Here is a 15,758-nt window from a genome sequence, read left to right on the forward strand (position 1 = left end):
ATTCCGGAATATTAGCACACAATAATATTATTTGTGGTAAGATTAGAGAACCCATATATATAACTCACAGGGATTGGAGAGCAGAACCCCGTGCAAAAGCCCAAGCTTTGATTGCAATTTCCGTTGCACATTTTACACGTGGGTCCATATGTGCCTTTTGTTTCTGGTGTGGATACAAACAGGCTTCAAAACACAGAAGTCAGGATTCCCTGGTGACACAGTGGTTGAGAATCCGCCTGCCAGTACAGGGGACACGGGTTCGATCCCTGGTCCGGGAAGAGCCCGCATGCCGTGGAGCAGCTAAGCCCATGCACCACAAGTACTGAGCCTGCGCTTAGAGCCTACAAGCCACAACTAGTGAGCCCACGTGCCACAACTACTGAAGCCCGCGTGCCTAGAGCCCATGCTCTGCAACAAGAGAAGCCACCTCAATGAGAAGCCCGGGAACCGCAACGAAGAGTAACCCCCACTCGCCGCAACCAGAGAAAAAGCCTGCGCTCAGCAATGAAGACCCAACGCAGCCAGAAACAATAAATAAATAAAATAAAAATAATAAAATAAATTTATTAAAAAAGCAAAAACAAAAAAAAACACAGGAGGCCTCTGTCAATCACTGCTAATTGGTTAGACCCTGCTTCATGCCCACAAACCTTCCCTTATTCTTCCTCAGTCTTGTGCAGTATTCCTATTTAAGAAACTCTTTAGTTGCTGTTCTTTGATAGCTCTAGGAGCCAAGCCATGGTTAATCGATTTTATGCATTTATTGCTTCTTAGGGTTCTGAGTTTTCTCATTGGAAAACACCTAGGCCACTACGATCCATTAGAATTGGGAAGTCTTTCCTTTGTCATATACTAGTGGTTGCTGGTGAGGAAAATCAAATGGTCTTTTGTAAATTGTCGGCCTTTATTGGCAGGTGAAGGAACATCAACATGAAGAAATTCAGAATGTCCGAAATCACATTCACTCATGTTTCTCCAGTGTCACCTGTTTTCTGCTACCACATCCAGGGCTCCAGGTCGCCACAAGCCCTGACTTTGATGGCAAATTGAAAGGTGTGTTTCAAATGATGTTATTTTATACATGTGATTTTATGTTTGGAATTAAATAGTGACCAGAAAATATCAATTGTGAATAGTAAATGCTAAAGAGAAATAGTATGTTCTCTTAGAAAGAATAGTATTTAGAATCTAGTTCAGTTTTTGCTCCTGCCTTACTGTGACCATAGTTTCTCCATCTGAAATGGTTGTGGTAATACCCATTAATGATCTTTCTAAGAGAGATGTTATGTTTACTGGTTTACAAGAGATAAAAGTGCTAAAAAAGGGAAAACTTATCATTAGCTCATTTTTATGATGTGAAATTAAATTCCCAAACAAAGTAGCATGATGCATGGCATGGCTATTGTTTTCATCTTACTTGTGATTATAGCGAAACTTGATGCTGGGTCATGAGTTAATATCAGGAAGTGCTGACTAGACGGTAACTTAGAGAAATCAGAGGTGGGACACTTGGGTTCCATTATCTTATTTTTGTTCCTTTTTCACTGAGACCTTGAGTCATTTAATGGCTAGTCCTCAGTTTACACATGTGTTAACCTAAGTGCTTTTGTTTATAAACTTATCTGAACTTCTTAGGTTCCGAGTAAAGTAGAAATAATAATAGCTGCCGTTTTTAGAGGCCAGCTGTGTTCCCAACTGTCAGTCTCTCCAGGCTGCTATGACAAAATACCATTGACTGGGTGGTTTATAAGCAACAGAAATTCATTTCTCACAGTTCTGGAGGCTGGAAATCCAAGATCCGAGTGCTAGCATGGTTGGGTGAGGGTTCTCTTTCTGGTCTCAAGAGTTCTGATTGTAGGATCTCTTTCATAGGAGCACTAATCCCATTCTTGAGGGCTTCACCTTCATGACCTAATCACCTCCCAAAGGCCCCACCTACTAATACCATCACCTTTAGGGGTTAGGATTTCAACCATATGAGGTTTAGGGGCACACAGACATTCAGACAGTAGCTCCAGCACTGTGCTCATTACTTTTACACTTTATGTTCCCAGTAATTCCACGGAGTTGGTGTTTCCTTTATCTTAAAAATGAAGAAGCTGGCTGAGGAAAGTTAAGTAACTTGCTCAAAGTACTCAGCTAGTACGTAGTGGGGCAGAGATTCACGTCCCCGGCCTTCTTGCCTCAAAGCCTTACTGTGCTAACCTAGAAGTTCTGTTATATTGGGGAAGTCATTTAGAGGATATATACTGTTTAGTTAGTAGGAGAACTTGCCTTTTGAAGTGGGAATTTTTCATAGCCTCATATTAAATGTAAAATGCATCTTTTTCAGTTTATTTGGCTCAGTTGATTCAAGAAAGTTAATATGCTTGTTCAACCTAAGATTTACATTGCAGCTGGTCTTAATATTGCAAAAGAAACCGAGTTTGAGAGACCTACCTTTACCTTCTATTTGTTACCTGTGTGATATTTTTATGTGGTTGGCAGCTTTCCTGAGCAGGAAACTTCCACAGCTTATTAGTTGGCAATTCAGAAATCCAAGGTTGGGGCCTGGCTTTGGAGAGAAATCTGCTTAGGCAACACTTTGTGAGTTAGGTAGGAGAGAAAGTTGAGTGTGTAAGTGATGTGTTCTTTTAGGGTTATAACGTTCCATTATTAGACATACTTTTACCAAACCTAAGCTCTGGTTTGTTCATCACTGGTAGGGAAGGTGTCCAGTGGAATTCTTTTTTTTTTTAAGTAGTTGATTTTCATTTGAATTAAAAAAATTATTCATTCATTCATTCATGCTGCACCAGGTCTTAGTTGCAGCATGCGAACTCTAGTTGTGGCATGCATGCGGGATCTAGTTCCCCAACCAGGGATCGAACCTGGGTCCCCTGCATTGGGAGTGCAGAGTCTTACCCATTGGGCCACCAGGGAAGGCCCCCAGTGGAATTCTCAACTGAGGATGTTTAGGAGAGGGTCGGTTAGAATGACTCTTCATGCCTTTCCTCTTGTCTTAGGGTGGTCTCAGGTTATCGGGCATAAACATGCAGAATGACATTCCTCTGTATTATTAAACATTTAAATATTTCAGAACATTCTTTTTTTTAAATTTATTTATTTTACTTATTTAATTTTGGTTGTGTTGGGTCTTTGTTCCTGTGCGTGGGCTTTCTCTAGTTGCGGGGAGCATGGGCTACTTTTTGTTGCGGTGCACGGGCTTCTCATTGCGGTGGCTTCTCTTGTTGCAGAGCATGGGCTCTAGGCGCGCAAGCTTCAGTAGTTGCGGCGCGCAGGCTTCAGTAGTTGCAGCGCACAGGCTTCAGTAGTTGCGGCACGCAGGCTCAGTAGTTGTGGCTCACAGGCTCTGGAGTGCAGGCTCAGTAGTTGTGGCGCATGGGCTTGGTTGCTCCGCGGCATGTGGGATCTTCCTGGACCAGGGATCTAACTCGTGTCCCCTGTGTTGGCATGTGGATTCTCAACCACTGAGCCACCAGGGAAGCCCCCAGAACATTCTGTTTTAAAATTCATTTTTATCATGGTATTCCAGGAAATAGGAAGAGCTTTTTTTTTTTTTTTTTTTTTTTTTTTTTTTTTGCGGTATGCGGGCCTCTCACTGTTGTGGCCTCCCCCGTTGTGGAGCACAGGCTCCGGACGCGCAGGCCCAGCGGCCATGGCTCACGGGCCCAGCCGCTCCGCGGCATATGGGATCCTCCCAGACCGGGGCACGAACCCGTATCCCCTGCATCGGCAGGCGGACTCTCAACCACTGCGCCACCAGGGAGGCCCAGGAAGAGCTTTTTAAAGTTCTGTAACCCTGACTTTTGAAATTTTGTATTGCAATACAATATATAATGCATATTGTAATACAATATGCATATTGTATTAGTTTCTTAGGACTGCTGTAACAAAGTGCCACAAACGGGGTGGCTTAAGAAAAGAAATTCATTCCCTAACAGCTCAGGAGACCAGAATTCCGAAAATAAGGTGTTGGCAGGGTAGATTCCTTCTGGAGGCTCTGAGGGGGAATCTGTCCTGTGTTTCTCTTGGTGGTTGCTGGCAATCCTTGGCATTCCTTGGCTTTTAGTTTCAGCATTCTGATTTCTGTCTCTGTGGTCACATGGCCACCTTCTCTCTGTGTTCTCTCTTCTTACAAGGACACTGCTCTTTGAATTTAGGTCCCACCCATATCCAGTATGATCTCAACTTAACTAATTACATCTGTAAAGACTCTATTTTTAAATAAGGTCCCATTCTGAGATTCCAGTGGACATGCATTTTAGGAGGGGGGGGACACTGCTCAACCCCATACACATATTTACAGATATGAAGGGTTTATTACTAAATATTAAGTGTGGTAAGTTTCATATTATATTTATAAAATAGGGAATAAATTCTATATAAGCAAACTTTAGTCTCATAATTATGTACTATTTGCTTCCCTCATGCATGATTGAACTATAAAACACATTTATAGGGTTAAAAATTTTCCTTTGCTACATGAAAAGGCAAGTCCCAAAGGAAGAAATACAAATGGTTAAGACATATTCATGGAAATATGTGTTGCATAACAGTAATCAAGAAAGTACAAATGTGTTGGTACACAGTCTTTATGTGACAGTATCAACATTTTAAATGTTCACGTCTTTCCATCCACTGTTTCACTTTTAGGAAATTACCCTAAGGGACTATCCATATGTAAGTAGATAAAAGTATGTGGACAAGAATAATACTACTGTGGCATTATTATTATAATAGTGAATAATTGGAAACAACCCAAATATGTATTTTTGAGGAATTGGTTAAATTATGGTACATCACACAAAGGAATGAAAAGAAGTCATTTAAAAGGATAAGATAGATAAATGGATCTATCTGTATTTACATAGAAAGATATTCATGATACGTTATTAAATGTAAAAAGATTGCAGAGTAGCATATATTGTAAGGATCCTAATTATTGAAAAATATGTACATATAAGGATGTTTTTAAAAGGAAAGATTTGAAAAATAAAAATTTCCTTTTTTATTTCACTTTAAAAATATGTTAATACTAGTTTGCCCTGGGACTTCCTTGGCGGTACAGTGGTTGAGAATCTGCTTTCCAATGCAGGGAATGCGGGTTCGATCCCTGGTCGGGGAACTAAGATCCCACATGCTGCGGGGCAACTAAGCCCCTGTACCCCAGCTACTGAGCCTGCGCACCACAACTAGGGAGCCCATGCGCTGCAGTGAAAGATCCCGTATGCTGCAACGAAGATCCTGTGTGCTGCAACTAATACCCGAGCAGCCAAATAAACAAATAAATAGTAAATAAATTTTTTAAAAAACCTTAGAAAAAAATATATTAGTTTGCCCTTGTGTGTCTATTTAGGGAACTATAGTCATTAGGATTGTTCGTGAAGAATTCTTGTTAGCTCTGCAAAGATGTATGTACTTTTTAGCTTTGGAGTTGGGTAGTTTGTAATTTTAGGGAACCTTTTAAACAAGATATTGAAGGGTTTTGAGTGAAGAGTAAATTTAGGATGCTACATTGCAAATAGTAGGTGACTTGTGAATATTTGGCAAGTGCTTGATTGAGAACCTCATAAACTTCATTGTGGGGGGGGATCTTTAAGTAGAGCTGACACATTTCTCAGAGTTAGAAAAATATCTAGACATTTCAATATATTTTCTCATGTATATTCTTGTACAGTGACTTGGTTGAGGTTCTGTAGCCCTGCCCCATATAACCTGGGCAAGACACCATTACCCTGAGAATGTTATGTTTAATCCAGAAAAGGATCTTTATGTAGTTTCTGTAGGACATTTAAGTTGATTAAGAACTACATTCTGTGGCTTCCCTGGCGGCGCAGTGGTTGAGAGTCCGCCTGCCGATGCAGGGGATATGGGTTCGTGCCCCGGTCAGGGAAGATCCCACATGCTGCGGAGCAGCTGGGTCCGTGAGCCATGGCCACTGAGCCTGCGCGTCCGGAGCCTGTGCTCCGCAACGGGAGAGGCCACAACAGTGAGAGGCCCGTGTACCACACACACACACAAAAAACTACATTCTGAAGCTATTTTCTGCAAATGTTCCCCTGAGTACTTTAGGGATTGTTTTAGTGGTTTTATTTTATTTTTTTAAAAAAAGAATAACCATTTATTCAGAGGTGAACACCTGCCAGACAGTCTTAGTTTTGGTATAATCAGTGCTGAGCTGCTGTTCCTACAATAGTTAGCTAGGAGATGAGCTCATTTTTGAGACTCCTTTTCAACCGACACAGGACGACTGTCTTCACCATAAAGAAATCTGTCTTCCTTTTCGCTAGGGCAGAGAGACCTAATACAGTAACTACTGAACTGTTTAGAAATTAAACAGAAGAGATTGTAAGGAGCAGTCTTCTTGGATGCCATGAGATTCTGAGATTGTCTCAGTCGTGAGACAGTTCTTGTCTGTTCTGAGTCTAAAACTCATATTTTGGTACAGCCTCCATAGAAACATTAATAGCTGAGGGTCTATGAAATCTGTGTAAAAACATGGATAATACAGTCTGTGGTGTCTAGATCCTGCTGCGTCTTTTGTGAAATAATTGCTGAAGCTCTCATTCTTTCAGTGTGATGAATGTTGAAACCATAAAAAAATTTTTTTTTCTGAATAGGTAATGCACTCACATGTTTAAAATCCCAGAAAAGATTAAGAAGTATTTAGTGAAAAGTCTCTCTTCTATTTTTGTAGGCTTCCAGAGTTTCTTTTAGTATATGCAAAGCAAATATAAATATACATGGGATAGCATTTTATGTACCCTATGTGTTTTTCACTCCAAGGTTATGAAGAATTTGTCCCACTTTTTTTTCTTGAAATTTTGCGGTTCCATTTTTCACATTATAATTTATGATCCAGTTTGGATCCAGCTTATTTTCTGAATGGGCACCTATTTGTCTCAACACTATTTGTTGGAGAGTCCAACTTTCCCCCACTGGTTGAAATGTCACCTTTATCAAATGTTAAGCCACTAATCAATGTGTAATATAGGGATCAATCCTTTTTTTTTTTTTTTTTTTTTTTTTTTTTTGCGGTACGCAGGCCTGTCACTGTTGTGGCCTCTCCCGTTGTGGAGCACAGGCTCCAGACGTGCAGGCCCAGTGGCCATGGTTCACGGGCCCAGCCGCTCCGCGGCAAGTGGGATCCTCCCAGACCGGGGCACGAACCCATATCCCCTGCATCGGCAGGCGGACTCTCAACCACTGCGCCACCAGGGAAGCCCGGATCAATCCCTTTTTAAAGTTGATATAGGCCATATTTTGGCGCCATCCTGAAAAGACTATAGAATTAAGAGTATTTAGATGGAGATTGGTACCCATTTACTTAGGTAGGACATTGAAAAACTTAAAAAAATTTTTGATGTCAAGAGACCTTATGATTGATTAGTTATTTAAGATGGGGTGGAAATCAGTGATTAGAAATATATGTTATTATTTAGAGAAAAATCTCGTGTAGATTTCAATTTAGGAGCCATAAATAAATTCTAATTACAAAATTTAAAGCATGGAGGAAAAGTAAATTTTATTAGACTTCTGGAATTGGGGAAGGACTCTTTAAAATTAGAAAGAATAAAAAATTATCTAGGAAAAGTGCTGTAGTTTTGAATACATAATAATCTTATGCATATTTACAAAAAGGCAAACAAACTGGAGAAAATATTTTAGTTATCATGGTACACATAAGGATAACATATTTATTTACTTGCTGAAGAGTGACTGTATTCTAAGATAAAGGCCCTAATAAATAGTTCACTGAAAAGGAAACCAGCTGATGAACAAATATGGGAGAAAGTTTGGCCTAACTAGTAATAAAAGAAATAAAAGCAAATTAAAATAATGACCTACCATTAAATTTTTAAATATGCTATTAGATATCCAAAGGAAAGCATAAGTATTACATGTAAGAAAGGATACACGTAATGTATATATGTAAGGTATGAAACATAATTTAATGAACATCATCAACCCACTACCCAACTTAACTATCTAGAACTACAATTGGCAAACTTTTTCTGTAAAAAGTTCTGACTAAATAGTAAATATTTTAGACTTTGTGGGCCTTACAACTTCTCAGCTCTGCTGTTGTAGCAAGAAAGCACCCATAGACAATTGTATTAATGAATGTACATGGTTGTATTCCAATAAAACTTTCTTTACAAATATAGTTCGCAGGTCGTATTTGGCCCAAGGGCTGTAGCTTTCCAGAACTACAGAACATTACAAGTACTATTTTCTATACCTATATGCTTCTTCCCATCTCCCTGCCTCTCCACAGAAATAACCACTATTGTAAAATTTGCTTTTTCTGTCCTTGAATTAAAAAAAAGTAATTACTTGTGTTTGGTTCATGTAACAGTCTATTGCTAAGTTTCTTTAATTTTGAACTTCATAAAAATATAATATGTGGCCAACCTGAACTTTTACTGAGCATTTTATTCTTAAGGTTATCTGTATTATTGCATGTAGTTGTAATTCATTCAGTTTCATTGTAGTATAATAGTGCCTTCTGTGAATATAACAGTTTATTCTCAATGGTTTTCTCCAGTTTTTTGCTATTATGAACAATGCTTCTATGAACATTCTTGTATGTGTGGATATATGGGAATTTCCCAAGGGTATGTGCTTAAAAGCGGGATTGATGGATATTGGAATATGTAATACAGCTTCGCCTTGACTAGATAATGCCAAATTGTTTTCCAAAATTCTTGTTCCAGTTTATAGTCCCTTCATCGGTGTTTATAAAAATTCCCATTGATCCATATCCTTGGCAACACTTGGTATTATCAGGCATCTTAGTTTTGCTAAGTTAGTGATATAAAATATCTCATTGTGATCTTAAATTGCATTTCCCTGATTACTAATGGGATTGAATGTCTTTTCATGTATTTATTTACATTCATGTTTCCTTTCCTTTGAAATTCCTGTTGTCCAGTTTTAATTGGATTGTCTTTCTCTGCACTGTAAAGATCCTGTATGTCTACTTTAAGATATGAGCCTTGGGCTTCCCTGGTGGCACAGTGGTTAAGAATCCGCCTGCCAGTGCAGGGGACATGGGTTCGAGCCCTGGTCAGGGAAGATCCCACATGCCGCGGAGCAACTAAGTCCGTGTGCCACAACTACTCAGCCTGTGAGCCACAACTACTGAAGCCCGCACCTAGAGCCTGTGCTCTGCAACAAGAGAAGCCACTGCAATGAGAAGCCTGCGTACTGCAACGAAGAGTAGCCCCAACTCTCTGCAACTAGAGAAAGCCCGTGCCCAGCAATGAAGACCCAATGCAGCCTAAAATAAATAAATAAAATAAGTAAATTTATTTAAAAAAAAAAAGATATGAGCCTTGTTGGTTATGCATTGCAGGTATCTTCTCCCATCCTGTGTCTTGCCTTTTCTTTTTTTAGTAGTAGTGTCTTAGTTTTAATGTGGTCGAATTCATTCACCTTTGATTTTATGTAGTGCTTTTTAAGTCTTGTTTTAGAAAATCCTTTCCTTTCTCTACACACACACACACATGCATACAAACACTCTTAAATTTTGTCTTTCATATTTGTGTTTAGTCGACTGGGAATTAATTTTTGTGTATGTGAGGTGGAGATCCGTTTTCTATTTTTGTACATAGGTGCCAATACTTTTGACATGATTGATTGAATACTCTGTTTTCCCGTTATTTGCAATTTCTGTTATGTTTAAAAAAATCCTTTTATAAATGCATGGGTCAGATTCTAGGCTCTTAATTCTGTCCCACTGGTCATTTTGTCTAGCCCTGTGCCATTACTACATTATCATAATTAGTTATTTTATAATAAGAGTTGATATCTGGTAGAACGATTCCCTCCCTTTTTTACCTGTAATCATCTTCAGGAGTGTCTTAATTATGCTTTAGTCTTTGCTCTTCTGTGTAAGTTTTGGAATCAGTTTATCAAGTTTATTAATGTCCCTGTTTGGCTTTTGATTGCAATTGCATTGGATCTATAATTGTTCTGACGGGGATTGGCGTGTATTTACAATGGGAAGGTATTCTTATCCTGAACAGAGTAATCTCTCTCCATTTATTTAGGTTTTTTAGTTTCACTTTATGAAGAATATAAAAACTTACTTGATTAAGGCCTTATACATGTTTTGTTAGATTTATTTTAGAAGTTAGAAATCTTAAAAATTATTTTTCCTAATTATGCTGGTATGTTGCAATGCATTTGATTTTTCTATATGATAAATTGAGCCATCTTGCTAAACTCGCATTATTTCTAGTAATATATCTGTAAATATTAGGTATTATCTACGTAATTCATGGAGAATGGAGTTTTTGCTTTTTTTCACATCAGATTTTATATATATATATATATATATATATATATATATAAAATTTTTTTTTTTTTTTTTGCAGTACGCGGGCCTCTCACTGTTGTGGCCTCTCCCGTTGTGGAGCGCAGGCTCAGTGGCCATGGCTCATGGGCCTAGCCGCTCCGCGGCATGTGGGATCTTCCCAGACCAGGGCATGAACCCGTGTCCCCTGCATCGGCAGGCGGACTCTCAGCCACTGCGCCACCAGGGAAGCCCTGTTTGTTTGTTTGTTTGTTTGTTTTGCGGTACACGGGCCTCTCACTGTTGTGGCCTCTCCCGTTGCGGAGCACAGGCTCCGGACGCGCAGGCTCATTGGCCATGGCTCACCGGCCCAGCCGCTCCGCGGCATGTGGGATCTTCCTGGACCGGGGCACGAACCCGCGTCCCCTGCATCGGCAGGTGGACTCTCAACCACTGCGCCACCAGGGAAGCTCTAAAGCCCTGTTTTTTTAATTGGTGGGTTTAATCCATTTTCTGATTTCTGAAATATTTGGTTTTAGAGCTACCATCTTGCCTTTTGGTTTCTATTAGTTTTACTCTTACTATGCTTTTTTTCCCCCTCCTATTTGTCTTTTAAAAAAAAATTGTGTTAGTTTTCTTATTCCAGTCCCCTCCTCTTACGGAAGTTATACCACCTATAAAAATTCTTTCAGTTGTTACCCTTGAAACTTTACCACATGTACTTATTTAAAATGTAAAGAAATAACAATCTCCTTCCTGAACAATACAGAGCTTTAGAACAGATTACCTGATTACCTTCCTCCCAACTAGTGTTTCAGTTCTGTTTTCTTTTTAACCTCATCAGTTAACTGTCATTATTACTGTATAAGATAATATTTGTTTAGCTTTTCTTACATTTTTAAAGAATTTCTTGGGCTTCCCTGGTGGCGCAGTGGTTGAGAGTCTGCCTGCCGATGCAGGGGACACGGGTTCGTGCCCCGGTCCGGGAAGATCCCACATGTTGCGGAGTGGCTGGGCCCGTGAGCCATGGCCGCTGAGCCTGCGCGTCCGGAGCCTCTGCTCCGCAGCGGGAGAGGCCACAACAGTGAGAGGCCCGCGTATTGCAAAAAAAAAAAGAATTTCTTTGTTCACTTTCTTGTCCTGTAGATCTTCCTTCTGGAAACAGTTTCCTTCTTTCAGAAGGTCTTTGCCATGTGACAGTTTTACTGTTATATGTGTTTTTCTTTCTATTTAATCTGCTTGTTATATGCTGTGGTTTCTGAAGCTGTAGATTCATGTACTTCATCAGTTCTAGAGAGTTCTCAGCCATCATCCCTTCTTTTATTGCCTCTGATTCACTCCCCTTCATCTCCCAGGACTCCTGTTAGACATATATTAAATAATCTTATTCTGTCTTCCATATCTTAATTTTCTTCCTTATTTCCCATTGTCATCTGTCTGTGTTGCTCTTTGGTACATTTTTCAGATCTCTTTTCCTCCAGAAGCGATCTGTGTTTGCTTCTTTGGGGAGCTAGCTTACCCACCTGGGACCAGTCCAGCCCCATTTCATGATCCAACTGAATTTAGGAGTTATTTTTGCCCAAAGTTTGTCACTGCATTGCAGTGAATGGCCTCAAATAAGCCACAGCTTCACATGTACTTAGCTCAGTGCTCTGGTTTCAGCTCACTGCCCACCTGCTCAGCCCCTTGCAGCTCTCTTTTACTTCCAAGTGTACACTGTAATGGAATATATTGTATGCAGGATCTTGTTAGGAAGAAGGTCCCTTCAGATTCTCTAGTCTTTAGTACTGTCAGAAGCAGAAGCTGCAAGATAGGGACTTCCCTGGTGGCGCAGTGGTTAAGAATCCGCCTGCCAATGCAGGGGACATGGGTTCAAGCCCTGGTCTGGGAAGATCCCACATGCCGCAGAGCAACTAAGCCTGTGCGCCACAACTACTGAGCCCGCATGCCACAACTACTGAAGCCCATGTGCCTAGAGCCCGTGCTCCACAACAAGAGAAGCCACCGCAGTGCGAAGCCTGCGTACCACAATGAAGAGCAGCTCCTGCTTGCCTCAACTAGAGAAAGCCCAGGCAGCAATGAAGACCCAATGCAGCCAAAACATAAATAAATTAAGTACAAAACAAAACAAAACTGCAAGATACTATTTTTCACCAATCAAGTCAGTAAAAGTTTTAAAAACAACGAAAATCTCGGTGTGTTCAGAGTAATAAGTCTTCTCCTACATTGGTGATAGGGGTATAAATGGGTACAGTCTTCTATAGAAGCAGTTTAGCAATATATAAGAGCCTTAAAAAGGAAGGAGGATATTTTAAATGTTAATTGTGATTGTCTGATGGTGGGCTTTATGTATGGTTGTTTTTTTAAAAACAGTTTTGAATTTTTTCCAGGAGTCTACATTGTTGTCACATACCTAGTAACTTCTCTTAGTTGACCCTATAGTCTTAGGAGGTAAAAGTAACCTGAAGTTTTTTCTATGGAGATTTTTATGGTGATATTTGTAGTTGGAAAAATTTATAAACCACTTTTGTTTTATTCACTATGCTATCCCCAACTCTTACCGCAATGCCTGCCACAAAAGAGTGCCCCCAAAGTGTTGAATGAATAAATAAGAATGTCTCAGTTTTGTAAATTTGGGTTATGGACTGTTGAAAGAGTTCCTATCTTGATGTGGGTTCCCATCTACTTTCTTTTCAGTTGATAGTCTGAATTAGTTGGGAACCTAGGAAGAAGTTAGATCATATAAATCAGATTCCTTGCATTTTCATAGTTGGGCCAGCGAGTTCTCACTTTGAGGAAAGAGCTCTATTTAATGGCTCTCCTGAACCCTCTGTGAGAACTTTGTAGAAGCTGAAAAGAAGCTATCACCTTTTCTGAGGTAGTAGCCTTTTCCTTTTGGGGTGGCCCAGAGGGCCTCTCTGAGGAGATAATAGAAAATAAATATCATGGGGTCCAGGTGCTTTTACTTCCTTTAACATTAGAAAATGAACAAAAATAAAGCATGTGGATGAATAGTGAAATCTAATGGATTTAAGGTGGGGAGAGAGGGTACAGCAAAGGCCTGGCTTGGGAGAACCTGAGGGGTTGATACTTGATTTTCTTGAAGACCTGCTAATGAAATTCTTTAAAAAGTGAAATTTCTTGTAAGTCTAGGGAGTAGACTGAATCTCCCAGAATGGAAAGCAGGGTAGGGATGTTCTGCATATTCTATTCTGGACTAGAGAGGACTTAATACTGCACAAGGGAAGGAGACAGTACAGGTACATGAGAACAGAAACCCGCAAGCAGTCTGGTCGTTGTCAGACTCCCAGTCTGGGACCCCCGCCCTCGTCTTTCAGCTCGCAAACGTTAGAACAACTAGAGAGAGTGTGAAGAGTGTGCCTTATGCTCCCCTTGGTTGAATAAATCTGTTGGGCTTACTGTTTCCTTTTTCTTTGTCCTGTGAACAGATATTGCCAGTGAATTCAAAGAGCAGTTACAGACACTGATACCATATGTATTAAACCCAGCTAACTTAATGGAAAAGGAGATCAATGGCTCGAAAGTCACCTGTCGGGGGCTATTGGAATATTTTAAGGTAAATGTGGGTTTTAATTATTAAAATGTTTGACTTTTGGTTAAACTGATCTAGGTTATAAACTAATGGTTTCAATATTTTAAAGCCTGGGGGAAAGTTTCAAGGGGGAGATGGTGAGAGGCATTTTGAGAGACTCCAGTGTCCTCCCAGGAGTGGGCCACTGGGTGGCAGTATCGGTCTAAGAACCAAATGGATGATGTTGTTTGCACTCTCTTAGAGGAGTAATTACTGTGGCTAAAGGAAGATTGTTCCTCAAGGAAGATGGTGTGGACAGGAGGTGGTTAGGAAGTTGCTGTGAGTAGGAGGAGACGGCACCTAGATGTGACACGACTACCTCAAGGCGGATGGTCACTCTGCCCACAGGTAGTGGTGAGGCCAGTGTGCATGGGGAGCCTGGTGGGAGTCCTAGACTTGTGCTGCTTTGAGAATATTTTCAGTTAACTAAAAAATGCTAACATGCACTCAGAGGTGTGCTGTGTTTTTGCTAATTCCTGGGTGTTGATCTAGGTCTTTAGGAAAATGCAATTGTATGGTCACTGTTTCTAAAAATTAAAGTCCAGTTAAATATGACAGAATGGCATTTTTCATAGTTGTTTTTATGTTTATATTCTAAGGCATATATTAAAATTTACCAAGGAGAAGATCTGCCTCACCCCAAATCCATGCTTCAGGTAAGCAGTTCTTTGGCATCCTAAATGATATCCTTTGATTACTTGAGTTGACCCGTATACAGTAAGCAGAGTCCTTTAAGAAGAGAATGCTGTTGGTCCCCCCTCTTTTCATTATGCTGAGGTCCATTCATGTTTAGCACAGTTTCCAGCAGTGTGACTCCCTTCCGGTTTTCTTGTCTGTATTCATGCTGGTGAAGTTAGAACAGAATGGCTTCTTGCTGGGCCTGGTCTTCCCTCAAAATATACTGTGGAAAACAGTGTTTTATTATTCCCAGGTTAAACATACCCAGTTCTGTTAGACAAATCATTTTCCTGTTACCTGTTGTCTCTTTTCATAGAACATGTCCGATGTATCTATTTCCTATTTACTAATCAGGTTTTTAATTTGCAAATAGTTTTATTTCCAACATTTTGATGTTTCCAAGATGTCATTTTGTTAAAACATATAATTTATGACTTTCATGTGCTGAGGATAAGACCATTTATTGCCAAACCTTTATTTCTTTTTATTTATTTATTTATTATTAATTAATTTATTTATTTATTTATTTATTTACTTTTGGCTGCATTGGGTCTTCATTGCTGTGTGCGGGCTTTCTCTAGTTGTTACGAGTGGGGGCTACTCTTTGTTGCGGTGCACGGGCTCCTCATTGCAGTGGCTTCTCTTGTTGTGCAGCACAGGCTCTAGGCACATCGGTTTCAGTAGTTGTGGTGCATGGGCTTAGTAGTTGTGGCTCATGGGCTCTAGAGCGCAGGCTCAGTAGTTGTGGCGCATGGGCTTAGTTGCTCTGTGGCATGTGGGATCTTCCCGCAGCAGGGATCAAACCCATGTCCCCTGCATTGGCAGGTGGATTCTTAACCACTACGCCACCAGGGAAGCCCCAAATGTTTATTTCTTTAGTAGGATAACATTTTCACAAAGGGAGCTAGAGATTGGGATTGATGTTGTAAAGATAAAATTTTCCTCTTCTTTTCTGAGTTACATCTATTTTTTAACACATAAAATTGAAGCAAAGGAAATACTTTCAGAGGTTTAATTTTATGATAAAGATTCTTATGTATGAGAACATTTTTTGGCAGAAAATTTGGCAGAAAAGGTGTATTTTAATTCATAAATTGGGCTATATGGAAAGCTGAAAAACAGAAGAATAATGAAGGGGGGATGGGGAATAGGGTGAGAGAAAATATTTACTTGGTTATTTGTGGA

At 40.0% G+C, this 15,758-nt stretch overlaps 1 protein-coding gene across 1 annotated transcript in view; it reads left to right on the forward strand.

Moving 5' to 3' along the window:
* The window catches only part of ATL3 (atlastin GTPase 3), a 50,566-nt gene that overhangs the window by 28,407 nt on the left and 6,401 nt on the right, over positions 1 to 15,758 (forward strand). Inside the window, exons 8-10 of the mRNA XM_082626535.1 lie at positions 915 to 1,053; positions 13,753 to 13,880; positions 14,495 to 14,551. Of these exons, the coding sequence (XP_082482661.1) occupies positions 915 to 1,053; positions 13,753 to 13,880; positions 14,495 to 14,551 (324 nt within the window). The remainder of the gene's footprint in view (positions 1 to 914; positions 1,054 to 13,752; positions 13,881 to 14,494; positions 14,552 to 15,758) is intronic.

This window comes from Mesoplodon mirus, assembly GCF_964341445.2.
Source record: "Mesoplodon mirus genome assembly, chromosome: 7".
NCBI classification, from domain to species: domain Eukaryota; kingdom Metazoa; phylum Chordata; class Mammalia; order Artiodactyla; family Ziphiidae; genus Mesoplodon; species Mesoplodon mirus.